Source organism: Peromyscus leucopus, chromosome 22 (genome assembly GCF_004664715.2).
Source record: "Peromyscus leucopus breed LL Stock chromosome 22, UCI_PerLeu_2.1, whole genome shotgun sequence".
Taxonomy (NCBI): Eukaryota; Metazoa; Chordata; class Mammalia; order Rodentia; family Cricetidae; genus Peromyscus; species Peromyscus leucopus.
In genome coordinates, this window is record NC_051081.1 from 398,497 (window position 1) to 413,104 (window position 14,608).

At 62.0% G+C, this 14,608-nt stretch overlaps 2 protein-coding genes across 3 annotated transcripts in view; both read left to right on the forward strand.

Moving 5' to 3' along the window:
- The first annotated feature begins 1,334 nt into the window (after nucleotides 1–1,334).
- Nucleotides 1,335–6,189, forward strand: Kiss1r (KISS1 receptor). The gene is given in 6 exon segments (XM_028858583.2): nucleotides 1,335–2,147; nucleotides 3,217–3,302; nucleotides 3,304–3,342; nucleotides 4,353–4,488; nucleotides 4,633–4,865; nucleotides 5,306–6,189. Coding segments are annotated over 6 exon segments (1,194 nt in total). The 5' UTR covers nucleotides 1,335–1,903; the 3' UTR covers nucleotides 5,762–6,189.
- Nucleotides 6,190–11,315: 5,126 nt separating this feature from the next.
- Arid3a (AT-rich interaction domain 3A) overlaps nucleotides 11,316–14,608 on the forward strand; it is a 29,746-nt gene continuing 26,453 nt past the window's right edge. The window contains exon 1 of one of the 2 annotated variants that reach the window (XM_028858589.2): nucleotides 11,316–11,497. The gene's annotated coding sequence lies outside the window, so the exon portion shown is untranslated. Of the gene's footprint in view, nucleotides 11,498–11,554; nucleotides 11,641–14,608 lie in introns of those variants that run through there. The other variant, XM_037197823.1, reaches the window with a different exon arrangement.

Below are 14,608 nucleotides of genomic sequence, written 5' to 3' on the forward strand. Positions count from 1 at the left end.
AGCCCGGGGTTCGTCCAGAGGCCACCACTGGCGCCTGCCAGCCGCAGCCGCAGCCCGCGCCGAGGCCGCGGAGGAAGTTGAACGCGCGGGCGGGAGGTCTTTGCCGCTGGCTCGGGGCGGGACCGGCCCGCGAGCAAGCCTCGGCGGCCCGGGCGCCCTGCCTCTCGTATTACCCCCTCGCAGACGCCGCCGAGCGGCTGTCAGCCGGCCGGGCCTGCAGGGGACGCAGTCCGTGGCCGCCCGAAGGGCAGATGGGGCTGGCGTGGGCGGCACGCGGCCGGGAAGGCGACTGCGGAGCGCGGCGGCTCCACGGGCGGGCGTGCGGGAAGGGCGCACGGCCCGCGGTGACGGTGCTTCGGCGGACCGAGGTGGAGAAGGAAGCCGACCCCAGCCGGTCTGAGCCAGCCTGGTGGAGGAGCGCCGGTGCACGCCCCAGCACTCCGGGAGCCGAGGCGGCGAGAATCAGGAGAGTTCCGGGCCAGCCTGGGCTACGGGATTGGCCGGGGCATGGGCAGGCAGGTGCGGCGCACACCTGACCTCCCCGGCACTGGTTAGCAGGGGCAGGAGGCGCAGATGTTGAAAGTCATCGGCTGACAGCAAGTTTCCGGGCCAGCCTGGGCTAGGGGAGAGCGCGCGCGCCTTTGGTCCCCCAAAAATAAACGACTCAGTGAATTAAAGCCAAAGTCGGCCGTCCGCCCCAGGCTTCGGGGAAGCGAGCCTGTGCGCGGGAAGCCGTGCAGAGGAAGGGGCGCGGGGCTGCGGGCGGCTTGAGTCCGGGGCGGTGGGACAGAGAAGGGGTGCATTCTGGAACCCCGGCCTGCAGCTGCTCGCTCGGGGATTGTTCGGGTCTCCAGGGCTGCTTCCTGTTTGCTCCCCCCCCCCGCCTCCTTTGAGCCCACCCCTCAGTGGGGGGGGACCCTATACACACGCGGTAGACACACCGCCACCGAGTCACACCTTTCGCGTCCCCTCTTTCAAACCCGTTTTATTTTTCCCTGCTGCATAGTATTCCGGTGGCTTGCCAGGGACGCCATCTCAGGGCCCGAGGGAGCTTCTGAGAATTCCTTGGGCAGGGGGTGTCACGGTGTGGCTGAGGCCCGGTCCCCACGGCTCCCGCTGACAGCTGCCACAGTGCCCATGCCCACTCTCCCACCAGGAACAGGCCCCTGGGTGCCAGTTAGAGGGGGAGCCTTAGCCGGGCGGTGGTGGCGCGCGCCTTTAATCCCAGCACTCGGGAGGCAGAGCAGGAGGATCTCTGTGAGTTCGAGGCCCAGCCTGGGCTTACAGAGTCGAGATCCAGGACAGAGGCGCAAAGCTACACAGAGAAACCCTGTCTCGAAAAACAAAAACCCAAAAAAATAAAAAAATAAATAAAAATTAAAAAAATAGAGGGGGAGCCTTGTAACCACCAGAGTCCGCCCAATGGAACCGAGGGTCCCTCCCCTGTCCCGAAGCCTCCTATGGCTCCCATGTCCTGGGGACAGACTCCGGGGACCTTCCCCTAGGGCTTCTCCAGAAGGCGGGCCTGGGCCACTCGCCTGGCTGCAGCCTCCCCCGCGAGGGAGGGCGGCGACCCCTCCCCTGCTCGGTGCCCAGCGCCCTCCCTCCTCCTCCTCCTCCTCATCCGGGCACAGCTCTGGGGAGGGCGAGCGCAAGGCTCTGGAGTGGTGACTGCGCAGGGAGCCGGGAAGGCGGGGACAGGGGCGCGCGGTATAAGAGTGGCCGCTGGCACAGGAGCCGCGCCCCAGCCCCCTGCGCCGCCGGCAGCAGAGCCCCGGGCGCCGGCACCCCGGGAGGGCGGCCCCGAGGAGGAGAGGAGGAGGAGGAGCGGGGTCCTTCCTCAGTCCCCGCAGTCCGGGGACTCAACCCGCGAAGGCTGCCTGGAGGAGGAGGGCGGCCGGGCATGGCTACCGAGGCGCCCTTGGGTCCCAACGCGACCTGGTGGGCTCCGGCCAACGCGTCGGGATGCCCAGGGTGCGGTGCCAACGCCTCGGACGGCCCGGGCGCGGCGCCCCGGCCCCTGGATGCCTGGCTGGTCCCCCTGTTCTTCGCCGCGCTCATGTTGCTCGGGCTGGTGGGGAACTCGCTGGTCATCTACGTCATCTGCCGCCACAAGCACATGCGGACGGTGACCAACTTCTACATCGGTGAGTGCGCGCCTTCCTGGGGTTCCCTCCCGGGTGGGCGCGGGGCCCGCACCCCCAGACTCCCCGCGCCTCACCCTGGCCGGGGAAGGCCGCTGTCACATCTGGCAGAGTGCTGAAGGGGGGGGGGTGGCGGTGAGGCACGGAGACGCGGCCGCTTCCACAGGTGCCTGTCCTCTGCAAAGAGGGGGACGCTGTGTGGGACGCCCTAACACAGCCCGGGGCTACCCGGGGTCTCTAAGTCAGAGATGGGGAAGCTGAGGCCAAAGACACCCGGGGCAGCGGGAAAGAGCGCGATGAAGGTGGAGGGCGCCCCCCGCTTTTCTGGTGGAGCGTGTGTGCGTGTTTGTGTGTGTTGTGTGTGTGTGAGAGAGATGAGAGCGAGAGTGTGTTGTGGATGTGTAGGTGTGTGTGTGTGTGCGACCTGTGTGTGAGAGTGTGTGTTTGTGTGTGTGGTGTGTGTGTGGTGTGTGTGAGAGAGAGAGTGTGAGTGTGTGTCGTGATGTAGTTGAGCGGTCGTGTGTGTGTATGGTGTGGCTTGTGTGTGTGGTGGTGTGGTGTGTGTGTGAGTGTGTTGTGTGTGTGGGTGTGTGTGGTGTGTTGTGTTGTGTGTGTGTGTGTGTGTGTGTGATGTGTGTGGTTGTGTTGTGTGGTGGTGTGTGTGTGTGTGCTGTGCTTGCCCGTGCTCATCTCGTGTGTGTGTGGTGTGTGTGTGTCTTGTGCAGCGTGCGTGTTGTGTGTGTGTTGTTGGTGTGTGTGACTGTTGTGAGGAGAAGAGAGTGTGGTGCGTGTGTTGTGTGTGCTGTGTGAGAGAGAGTGATGTGTGTGAGACGAGAGGTGTACGTTGTGACGTGTGTGTGTAACCACATACTGTGTGTTGCGTATGTTTTGGTGTGTTGGTGTGTGTGTGTGTCGGAGAGTGTCGTGTGGTGTGTATGTGTGTGTGTGATGAGAGAGTGAGTGTGAGTGTGTGTGTTGTGCGCGCGCGCCAACGGCCCGGATGGAGAGTCAGGCCCGGGTCAGGAGCTCTGGGTGCCCAACCCTGCAGCGTCCGCGTGTCCCCCACCTGTAGCCAACCTGGCGGCCACCGACGTCACCTTCCTGCTGTGCTGCGTCCCCTTCACGGCGCTGCTCTATCCGCTGCCCGCCTGGGTGCTGGGGAGACTTCATGTGCAAATTCGTCAACTACATCCAGCAGGTGCGCCGGCTGGGGTGGGGGGGGGGGCGGGGGAGCAGACGTAGCAGCTGCGGAGCAGGAATGGGTCCACTGTGCAGAGTCTGGTGCGGGTGGGGCCGAGAGCTGGGCGTGTGGCTGGGGGGGGACTGGGCAGGGCGTGGGCAGGATCGGAGCCTGGGGGGGGGTGTAGGAGGGATGGCCAGGGTCTGCGGTGCACAGGGTGGGGTCATGATCAGAAATGAGGCATGGAGTTAAGAGCCCTGGCTGCTCTTCCACGGGTCCTGAGTTCAATTCCCGGCAACCACATGGTGGCTCCCAACCATCTGTGATGAGATCCTGTGTCCCTCTGGTGTGCAGGCAGACAGAGCGCTGTATACATAATAAATAAATAAACAAACCTTAGGGAAAAAAAAAAACAAGAAATGAGGCATGGTCTTTTATTTATTTAGGTTTCCGAATCAGAGTCTCTGTAGCCCAGGCTGGCCTAGAACTCAGAGACCCGCCTGTCTCTGCCTCCCGAGTGCGGGGATTACAGGCGTGCGCCCTCTAAATAAACTTTTATTTCACGTGTGTGGGTGTGCTGTACGTGCAGGGGCCGGAAGGGGGCGTCGTGTCCCCAGAACTGGAGTCACGGGGGTTGTGAGCCCCTTACGGGTGCTGGGAACCGGGTCCTCTGCAGGGGCAGCCGGTGTGCTAACCGCTGAGCCGTCTGTCCAAGCACCAAAGGGCTCGATCTTGCAGGGTAGGGATCAGAGCTGGTGTGGGCAGGGAGGGGTGGTCGGGCATGGACACCCCCAGAAGGCAGGCGCACCGTGGGCCTCTGTGCGAAAGGCCTGAGACTGGACGTTGGCGGGTCTAGGTGGGCCTGTTCCGGGGTGTGTTCGGGGGCCTAACAAACCCCAGTGTCGTCTCCCCCCCAGCCCTCCCGGTCCCTTCAACTGGCTGCTCCTCCCGGAACATTCGCGTACCCCTGAGGGGTCAGATACGTCCCGGGACTGGCAGGGCCCACGCTCAGCCCTTGGCTTTTCCAGGTGTCAGTGCAAGCCACGTGCGCCACCCTGACGGCCATGAGCGTGGACCGCTGGTACGTGACTGTCTTCCCGCTGCGCGCCCTGCACCGCCGCACTCCGCGCCTGGCCCTGGCCGTCAGCCTCAGCATCTGGGTGGGTGAGTGCGGTTTGGAGCGGGGACCAGGGCGGGGGAGGCCGGCCGGGAGGGCTCGGGTGGGTGGCGGGGAGACCCTGGCTCCTGAGTGGGACGTGTCCCCACTCTCCGGCCGCGGTGCTCGTCCTGGGCCGGCGGGTGGCACAGGTTCTGCAGCCGTGTCCGCCCCGGTGCTGGCCCTGCACCGCCTGTCGCAGGGGCCTCGCACCTACTGCAGCGAGGCCTTTCCCAGCCGCGCCCTGGAGCGCGCCTTCGCCCTCTACAACCTGCTGGCTCTCTACCTGCTGCCCCTGCTCGCTACCTGCGCCTGCTACGGTGCCATGCTGCGCCACCTGGGCCGAGCTGCCGTGCGCCCCGCGCCCACTGACGGCGCCCTGCAGGTGCGGGAGACTCAGGGTGGAGGGGTGCATGGGGGGGAGCAGGCGGAGCCTGGTGTGTGTGTGTGTGTGTGTGCGCCACACGCGAGCGCGGGGAGGGGGCTGGCGGGGGAGGGGGAGACCCATGGTGCAGATGGAGGGGATTGGAGTCCGGACTGTATGTGTGGGAGGACCCATGGTGGGGTGGAGGGGCACCACGGGGGCATTTCGGAGCCCGGACTGTGTGTGCATGTGTGTTGGGAGGGACCCGGGGTAGGGTGGAGGGGCTGCTGGGGGAAATCAGAGCCTGGGGTATACGTGTGCGCGTGGGGGAACCCAGGCGGGGTTGGAGGGGCGGCAGTGGGGGAATCAGAGCCCGGACTGCGTATGCATGTGGTGGGGGGACCCTGGAGGGATCTCGGAGGGGGTCCTGTCGCTTCCCATTAATACCCCGGGGTCACCAGGGACGGCTGCTGGCACAGCGCGCCGGAGCGGTGCGCACCAAGGTCTCCCGGCTGGTGGCCGCTGTGGTCCTGCTCTTCGCCGCCTGCTGGGGCCCGATCCAGTTGTTCCTGGTGCTCCAAGCCCTGGGCCCCGCGGGGGCCTGGCACCCTCGCAGCTACGCCGCCTACGCGCTCAAGATCTGGGCTCACTGCATGTCCTACAGCAACTCGGCACTCAATCCGCTGCTCTACGCCTTCCTGGGCTCACACTTCAGACAGGCCTTCTGCCGAGTGTGCCCGTGCGGCCCCCGACGACGCCAGCGCCGGCCCCACGGCTCTGCCCTCTCCGACCGAGCCCCGACCCACACCGCGCCGCGCTGCCTGGCCCGGCAACAGGCTGGCGTCAGGACGCCCGAGCCTGGGAACCCTGCCGCGCGCTCGCCCTGCGTCCTGCGTGAACAAGCTGCTCCACGCTGAGCTAAACCCTCCGGGGACAATCCAGCCCGTGTTCAGTCGTTAATGGCGTAGTTTGTGTCCCTGGTAACCCGTGTAAACCGCCTTCTCTTCTTCGGGTCGGCGCCGTGGGCCGTGGTTCTTGCTGTGGTTGTGATACTACTCTGTACTCGACAGCGTTTGAAGATTAATGTCCCCACTTTCCGCATCTACTTCAGGACTTTGTGCTTATTAGGCAAGTGCTGGACCACTAAGCTAAATACCAGCCTCTTTTTCCTTTCCCCTACCCATTGTAAAACAGGGTCGCAAGTAGCCCAGGCTGGCCTCCAACTCTGTGTGTAGGTAAGGCTGACCCTGATCCTCTGGCCATGACCTTGGGACCTAAGCCACCAAGCCCAGCTTTCTTTTTCTATTTTGAGACAAGGTCCTAACATCAGAAAAAATAAAAAATAAAGGATGTAAGATTGTGTGTACTTATGATATTTAATTCCAAAAAAAAAAGTCCAGCACACACCAGTTATGATACCCCACGACCGTCACACCACAGAAGGACTGGGTGGTCATCCTCAGCTCCACAGTGTTCCAGGGCAGCCTCGCTTGATGAGACAGGGTACCAAAATCAAAAAGCAGGACCCTGTGTGGTGGCACACACTTTTAACCCCAGCACTCGGGAGGCAGAGAGATCTCAAAATTTGAGGCCAGCCTGGTCTACAGAGTGAGTTCCAGGACAGTCAGGACTGCACAGAGAAACCCTGTCTCAAAAATATATATATTGAGAGAGAGAGAGAGAGAGAGAGAGAGAGAGAGAGAGAGAGAGAGAGAGACGCCTCAGCAGTTAAGGGTTCATCCTATTCTTCTAGAGGACCCATGTTCTATCCCCAGCACCCCCATCAGGTTGCTCACAAAGGCCAGATGTGGGGTCCCCTGTGACTGGAGTTAGAAATGGTTGTGATCCTCCATGTGGGTGCTGGGAATCAAACCTGGCTCCTCTTCCAGAGCAGCCAGGGTTCTTTTTTTTTTTCTTTTTTCTTTTTTAAATGCCGAATGCTGTTTATTGAAGGAGGGAGGAGGTCTTGAATACAGGCTTACAGCACAATGGGAGAACCCTGGAGGGCAGAAGTTCTTGGATGTTTTACAATCTTGCATCTAAGCTATTAACGCCCTTTATGCAGGATGCACAGACAAGGAACTTCCCTTTAGCATTCAGGAGGATGGAACCCGGCAGGGAATTAGCATAGGGAGGATATCAAGGTCAAGGTTAGCAAGCAAGGCAACAGTTACCCAGAAACAGGGCCAGGGCCCTACAGGTCCCCCCTTTTACTAAAAAATGAGCTTCTGACTTAGGTTGCGTGGGACGTCAGCAGGTCACCTTACCCGTCATGGAGACACCTGCCCAGGCCACACAGGCGCTCTGTCTTAGGTTGATGAGTGCCCCCCAAGAATTACCCGTCTCTGAATACTCATCATACAGGCTCATTCGTGTGTGAGCTGCAGAGTTAACTGCTGCCAAAGATCTCTAAGTGCAGCCAGTGTTCTTAACCACTTATGGTTGTTAGTTCTGAGAGCATGTCCCACCCTGTAGCCCTGACTGGCAGGGAAGTCCTCAGGTTGTCCTGGAACGCACAGGGACCAAAGGAGAGGGAATGCACCGTCCGGCTGCACCTCGATATGGAGGCAGAGTCTCTCCCTGCACCGGAACTTAGTGATTCCTCTAGACTGGCTGGCCTGGAGCCCCCGGAATCCCCGTCTCCACGTCCAGTGCTGAGCTGCGAGTGCACCCCATCAGGCCTGGGTTTCTACCAGGGTCCTGGGGACTGAACCAAAGTCCTCACACTTGCCATTTCCCAGGGAGGAAACAGTCTGAAGAAGAAAAGTCATTTTGGCTCTGCCTGGCCCTGGTGGGCTGACCGACCGTCGCGAAGGAGAATGAAATGGAGCAGTGGCTCACAGGGTGGCCAGGAAGCAGAAGGAAGCAACGGACAAGATCTGCCTCACCCCCCAGAAACACGTCCTCCAATCAGGCCCCGGCTTCCAACTTTATCACCTCCAAACAGCCACCACCAAATTAGGGTCCATATCCTGCCACCTGTTGGGACGGAGGTTTTTTTTTTTTTGGGGGGGGGCTACGGGAAAGGTCACAAATCCACATTCAAGAACAGAGGTGCTGGCACACGCCCTTGGTCTCAGCACTCGGGAGGCAGAAGCAGGCAGGTCTCTATGGGTTCAGGGCCAGCCTGGTCTACAGAGTGAGATCCAGGACAGCCAGGGCTGCACAGAAAAACCCTGTCTCCAAAAACCAAACCAAAGCAACCAACCAAACACAGAGGAAAAGTCCAAAGCCTCAGATATAAAATTCTGTAGGGAACCCCCCTCCCCCCAGAGTGAGGACAGAAGGAGCAATGAACCTTAGAGGCTGTGGTGGGCAGACTTCTGTGGGTTCAAGGCCACACGGTGAGGCCCTGCCTCTATTTGCTTGTTGCTTTTCTAGGCAAGGTATCTCAGTTGTAGCCCAGGCTGTCCTGGAGCTCCCTCTGTAGCCCAGGCTGTCCTGGAACTCCCTCTGTAGCCCAGGCTGTCCTGGAACTCCCTCTGTAGCCCAGGCTGTCCTGGAACTCCCTCTGTAGCCCAGGCTGTCCTGGAACTCCCTCTGTAGCCCAGCTGCCTGGAACTCCCTCTGTAGCCCAGGCTGTCCTGGAACTCCCTCTGTAGACCAGGCTGGCCCGGAACTCTGATATCCGTCTGCCTCCGCCGTGCGGGGATAAAGGCGTGTGCACCATCACCACCTGGCTAGAAACCCTGGAGAGGGCTGCAGGGGAGGGCTGGGGGAGTTGGACATACAGTTCACACCTGGCCTAAAATCCTCCCGCGTTAGGTTAGGGCATGGTCGGAGGCAGAGCGCTCATCTAGCACAGATTCCCTGCCCCGTATCTAAAAGTGTGAGTAAACTGGAAAATGAGCGGAGGTGCAGGCCTCTGACCTTAGCACTTGGGAGGCAGAGGCAGGGGGATGTCTGGGAAGTCCAGGCCAGCCTAGGCTACAGAGCGAGATCCAGGACAGCCAGGGCTGCACAGAGAAACCCTGTTTTGAAAAACAAACAAAAACAAAAAAAGAAAGGAAGGAAGGAAGGAAGGGAAGGAAAATGATGTGGCCACGTGCAGTGCCCCTTTAGGAAATTTAACTTCGTGCAGAAGGGGGCTGGAGAGATGGCTCAGCGGTTAAGAGCACTGGATGCTCTTGCACAGGATGCGAGTTCAAGTCCCAACTCATAAGTGCCTACAGCTCCAGTTTCCAGGATCTGACACCCTCACGGGCAAAACATGAACGCACATGAAATAATAAATAATATTTAAAAAACAAAAACAGGCAGAAGGATCCTGAGTTCAAAGCCATCATGGGCTACGTACGTTGACACCTCGACTGCACAGAAAATCTATGTAGGAGAAAATGACTTCAGGCCTCGGTTTCTCCAAACCTAACTTGGGGAACTGGCTTTTTAGGTGCAATGGCGCCACCTGGCGGCCCCTCACGGCCACGCTGCGCTCTACCTGGACGCAGTTCCTGTGGTGCCCTGCAGGGGGCGCGCACGCCTTACGGAACCGGCCTGATGCGGTCCGGGACCCCGAGTCGCATCCTGCTGGTCCTCGGAAGTCGGTCCTCATGCTCGCCACCTCGGCTAAATATGTCCCCGCCGTAAAAGGAAGCAGCGGATCGTGGCGTTTGCCTTTAAAGAGGCTATGAAAATGCTGAGGACGGGATTCCCGGGGCCGGGACTCGGCTCTGCAGGTGAGGGCCCTGCTAAGCGGCCTCCTGGGCTGGGGACCCGGGACCCACAGAAGGTGGGGGGCGAAATCACCCCGCTGTCCTCCGACCTCTGCGTGCGCTGCGGTAGCTCCTCTGCCCCCTGCGCACAGACACCCAGACACACGCACACACAAATAAATAAAAAATTAATTAAAATACTATTTTGCCAGGCGTGGTAGCACATGATTTTTAATCCCAGCACTCATGGAGGCAGAGGCAGGCGGAGCTCCGTGAGTTCAAGCCCAGTCTGGTCTACCTAGGCAGCTGGGTTGGCGCGCGCGCGCGCACACACACACACATGTCACACACATGTCACACACACATGTCACACACACACACGTCTCACACACACACATGTCACACACATCTCCCTCTCTCACACACACGTCACACACACACACATGTCACACACACATCTCTCTCCCTCTCACACACACATGTCACACACACACATATGTCACACACACATGTCACACACACACGTCACACACACATGTCACACACACGTCACACACACATGTCACACATCTCTCACACACACACACGTCTCACACACACATGTCACACACACATCTCTCTCCCTCTCACACACACATGTCACACACACACGTCACACACACACATGTCACACACACACACCACACACACACATCCGAAGTAGCCGGTGTGATTTTGGCTGCGCCCATTATCTGGGCACTAGGGTCGGGGTTGTCCACTCACGGGACCCACAGTTGTTCGGTTGGCGTCCGTGCGCTCACGGCGCAGGTTGAGAGAGAACTGTCTGCGAGCCCGAGTGACCGGAGAGGGACCCGGGCGGCACGTGCGGCCCTGCCCCACCCGGGGGCCACGCCCTGACAGGTCGAGGTGTCTCCAGGGTCGACGGTGGCGTTTGCCGCCGCCACCCGCACCCCCGAGCCTCGCGGGCCCCGGGTCCGAGCACCTGCTGCACGCTCGGGTTCCGGGCAGGACTCCGGGGACCGGTGCGCAGTCGCCAACCTCACCAGAGTCGCCCCCTCCCTCCAAGTGACCTCTGGGGGGGGCAGGCTGCTCAGGAGCCCCGCAACCGTCCAGCTAGGGGCCCGAGCCCCACCCACGGGGGCCTGCAGAGCCGGAGGGCCGCCCTGAGCACGGGCGTTACCCACCGGGGTCGCCTCAACTCCTAGCCGGGCTCCCACCATGCCTCAGTTTCCCGTCCTGCAGAACGGGGCCTCAGAAGCCTGCGCTCGGCCGAGCCGCACCGGGCGGGCCCCAGCGTGCGCTGCCCCGCGATGGGAGAGGCGGGACCTCCCGTCCCCCGCTCCTAGGCGGGGTCGTCACGGTTCCTCGCATTTCCTCGAACGCGCGCGCAGCCCAACTCCGTGCTTTTGCGCACGCAGCGCACCCCCTCCCAGCGTCCCCGCCCCCGCAGCTCGGGCCTCTCCCGGGTTTTTAATCCCGTTTCTGAGACGTGGAGCCCCCGGCTGGAGAGGTCTGGGTAACGTAGTGGGCAGCAGGCCCAGCTCCGAGCCCGGCTGATCCACCTCCCGTGCCGGGCGAAGCCGGGCAAGGACCGCGGACCCAGGCGGCTTTGCGCAGAGGCGGGACGGGGAGCCTCGGTAACTCGGACGCCCCTCGATGGGGCGCTCGCGGACCCGCCCTCCCGCTCGCGCCTCTGCGCCTCGAGCTGCGACGAGCACTTTGCGCACAGTCCCTAAGCTAGGGGCGGGGCCTCCCTCAGTTCGGTTCCCCCTTCCTTTTATTATTTATTATCATTTAAAGGGGCCGCGACCTGAAAATTTCCGTCCACTCTGCCGCGGCTCTCCAGCTCCCCTCCGCCTCCTCCCACCGTGGACGTCCTCAGGTTGAGTTGGAGAGGGGAGCACCCCGGGGAGGTGTCCTGGGAAAGCTCGGAAAGGGGAACCGTGGAGAGACACCCACCACCTCCTCCTGCGTCCCCGGGGCTGCTGAATCACCGGCGAGGTATTTGCATCTGAGAGCAATTTGTCACACGGCGATTCGTCTGCCGGGTGGGGGAGGGGCGGGGCGGGGGGCCGGTCGCGCGCGGAGACCTCATCCCTATCCGATCCGGACGGATGGAGGTGTAGACGCGGCCTGGAGACTCGGTGAGGCGGGTGACCCCGGAGCCAGGAGCGCGCCCCGGGCACCAGGGGGAGGCCAAGTGGGAGAGAGGCCACCGGAGGCCACCGCCGGGGTGGACTCTGGGCTGGACTCCGGGCACCCGGGCATGCGCCCCCCGGGCCACCCCGAGCGGCCGGTCAGGCCCTCTGCAGCGCGGCTCCGGCCATCTCCCCTAGGGGTGCCAGCGGAGGGCACCCTGGAAACCGACAATTGCGGGGTCTCCAAAGTTAGGCAGAGACGCGCGTGGGGGGTGTGGGGCTGGGTAGGTGACTCGACCGGATCAGACTTGGGACGGCTGTCGCGACGGCCGTAGACCTTGGAGACCTTCATCCGGTACGCGAGTGTTCAGGCGCGCAGGGGTCGCGAGTGCGCGCTGTCCCCTGGCGGAAGGAAACGACCCGGGGTGTGTGTGTGCGCGTGTGTGTGCGCGCGCGGGTGCGCGGGTGTGTACGCGCGGGGCCCGGGAGCTGCGCTCTGGGGACTTCATTTGGCCTCTTCTTCTTAAAAAGAAATGTTTTTGTAATGTTTGGAGCCAGGATCTCACTCTGTAGTCCAGGCTGACCTAGAGCTCCGCTTCAAGCGCAGACCGGCCTGGAACTCGAGGCCATCCCCCTGCCTCAGCTTTCCTTCCCAAGTGCTTTGGGGAAATCCCAGGCCGGGCGCGCCGCCACGCCCCGGTGCCTTCAGTTCTATTTCTTCTCCAAACCTGTGCCCGGCGGGGTCCGCCGTCCCTCCCCCTTGGGTCCCAAGCGCCAGTGCCCCGCTGGGGTCCCCTCTGCCCCCGCAGGGTGCACCCGTCCAGATCCCGCCCGGAGCGTCCCGGGGCCCTCCCCACCCCCGACACAAAAGGAGGGAGCAGGAAGCCCGGAGTGCACGCGTGTGTGTCAACTCGCAGCGGGTTTGTCAAATACCTTCCGTTTTTTACGACTTGGGCAGCAGGGGTTCCCCCCCACCCCCCAGCTCGCTCTTTCCAAGAAGCCTTTGAAATCCCGACTCCGTTCGGGGTTTCTGTTTGTTTGTTTTGTTGTGGTTTTATATTTGTCCTCTGACTACTAGGACTTACTGGAATGTGTTTTTGCACACGTCTCCTGGTGCGCGGGGGCCACGGCGCCCTCTTTACCAGCCCCCTCCCCAGCCCCTGCCCTTCCCCCTCCGCCTCCCTGGGAGGAGAGAGGGGCCCCTTTCGCCACCCTCGGGCCCTGGCCTTGCACAACTCCAAATAACCATGTTTTGCAAGGCCTGGCCGAGCTAGTGACCTCTCTCTCTCTCTCTCTCTCTCTCTCTCTCTCTCTCTCTCTCTCTCTCCCTCTCCCCTGAAGCCTGGAGGTGGTGGGGGATGAGGGTGTGGCTCTGGGTCTCCTCCCAGTCCCCACCCCAGCCAGATCCCCCACCATCACCAGCCACCAAGTCCTGGTCGCCCCTCTCCCTCTGTGAGAACGTCATAAATTGAGGTTGGGGGCCAAGGACAAAGAGCTAGGCTAGGCGGGAGGGCCCTCCAAGGATGGCCACAGGAGCTTCGGGGTGATGGTACTCCTGGGGGGGATGTCCAGGCTGGCCTGGGGCGGCTCTGGGGTTCCCACCTACCCCCCTCCACCCACTGCCAGCCCCAGCAGTGGAGGCCTGCCTGTTCCCCTCCCCCACCCCTCCACCAGGAAGGGTCATTAAACCGAGCAGGCCTGGGAGGGGGGACGGGAGTCTGGGACAGGGGCTTCCTCTAGCCTTTTCCTTATGGGTCCCCCCACCCCACCCCAAAGAGGGGGCATCGCTTTCAGCATTTCCGTAGCGGGGTGTGCTCAGCTCCAAGTTGTCAGGGGTGGGGGAAGGGTGATGGGCCAGGCCAGACAGCGTCCAGAAATGCCCCCTTCAGCAGTTCCTGGGTCTGGTGGACAGGGTGACCAGCAGGGTGTGGAGGGACCGTGTGTGTGTGTGTGTGTGTGTGTGTGTGTGTGTGTGTGTGTGTGTGTGTAGGCCGGGGATGGTCACTCCGCTGCCTGCGCCTCTGACATCGTCCTGTCTTAGGAATCCTAGACTGACAGGGTCCCCCGGGGCCGCCCACCTGCCGCAGTTCTACCCCAAGGTTTGGGTGGCCAGATGTCTAGGCCAGGGGAGCACAGACTTCCCATTTTCCATGAAGACCTCGAGGCTTTGCACCACAGGGTCCCGTGGATGGAGGGCCAGGTGACCAGAATGTCCCTGGACAGCAGCCAGGACCCTCAGCTGCCCCCCCTCCTCACATCTCAGGGGGTCAGTATGGACTTTGGGGTTCAGGTTAGGCTGAGGGCAACCTGAGACTCTGTCTGGGAGGTGGACTAAACTTTCTCCTTCTCCCTGGTCCCTTGATTTCAGGCCTTCTGGGTTCCTCCCACTGTTTTATTGGTGACTTATGGGGGGGGTGGAGGGTGTGGCCTGGGGCAAGGTGGGACCTGGATGCCGGTGCTGGCTTCTGGAGGCCCAGAAGGGCCCTCTGGCCGGGACAGAGTGCTATCCTCTGGGACATTTACCGCCCGCCCCCCATGGAGCCCTGTCAACTGGTGACCCCAGACCCATGTCCTCTGTAGAGAGCGGCACAGGACACTGATACCCCGCCCAGCCCAGCCTGGGTGAACTCCTGAACTTTGTTTCCTCCCTGGTACCCCCTCCCCCACCACCTGCACAGTGCCCACCCTGTGCTGGTTCTCCGAAGCGTGCATGGTGGGCACTGGTGCCACATGGGGGCAGATCAAGGCCCAGGGGGGCTGATCAAGGCCCAGGGGGGCTGATCAAGGCCCAGGGGGGCTGATCAAGGCCCAGGGGGGCTGATCAAGGCCCAGGGGGTGCTGAGGGATCTCTAGAAGGTGGCATGGGAGAGGGAGGCCTTCGCCCAGGCCTGGCATACGGCAAATGGGGAATCTTGGCCGGGGCTCTCAGGCTAAGCAACATTCGGAACATAGAGTCAGAATCCAGAACCCAGAG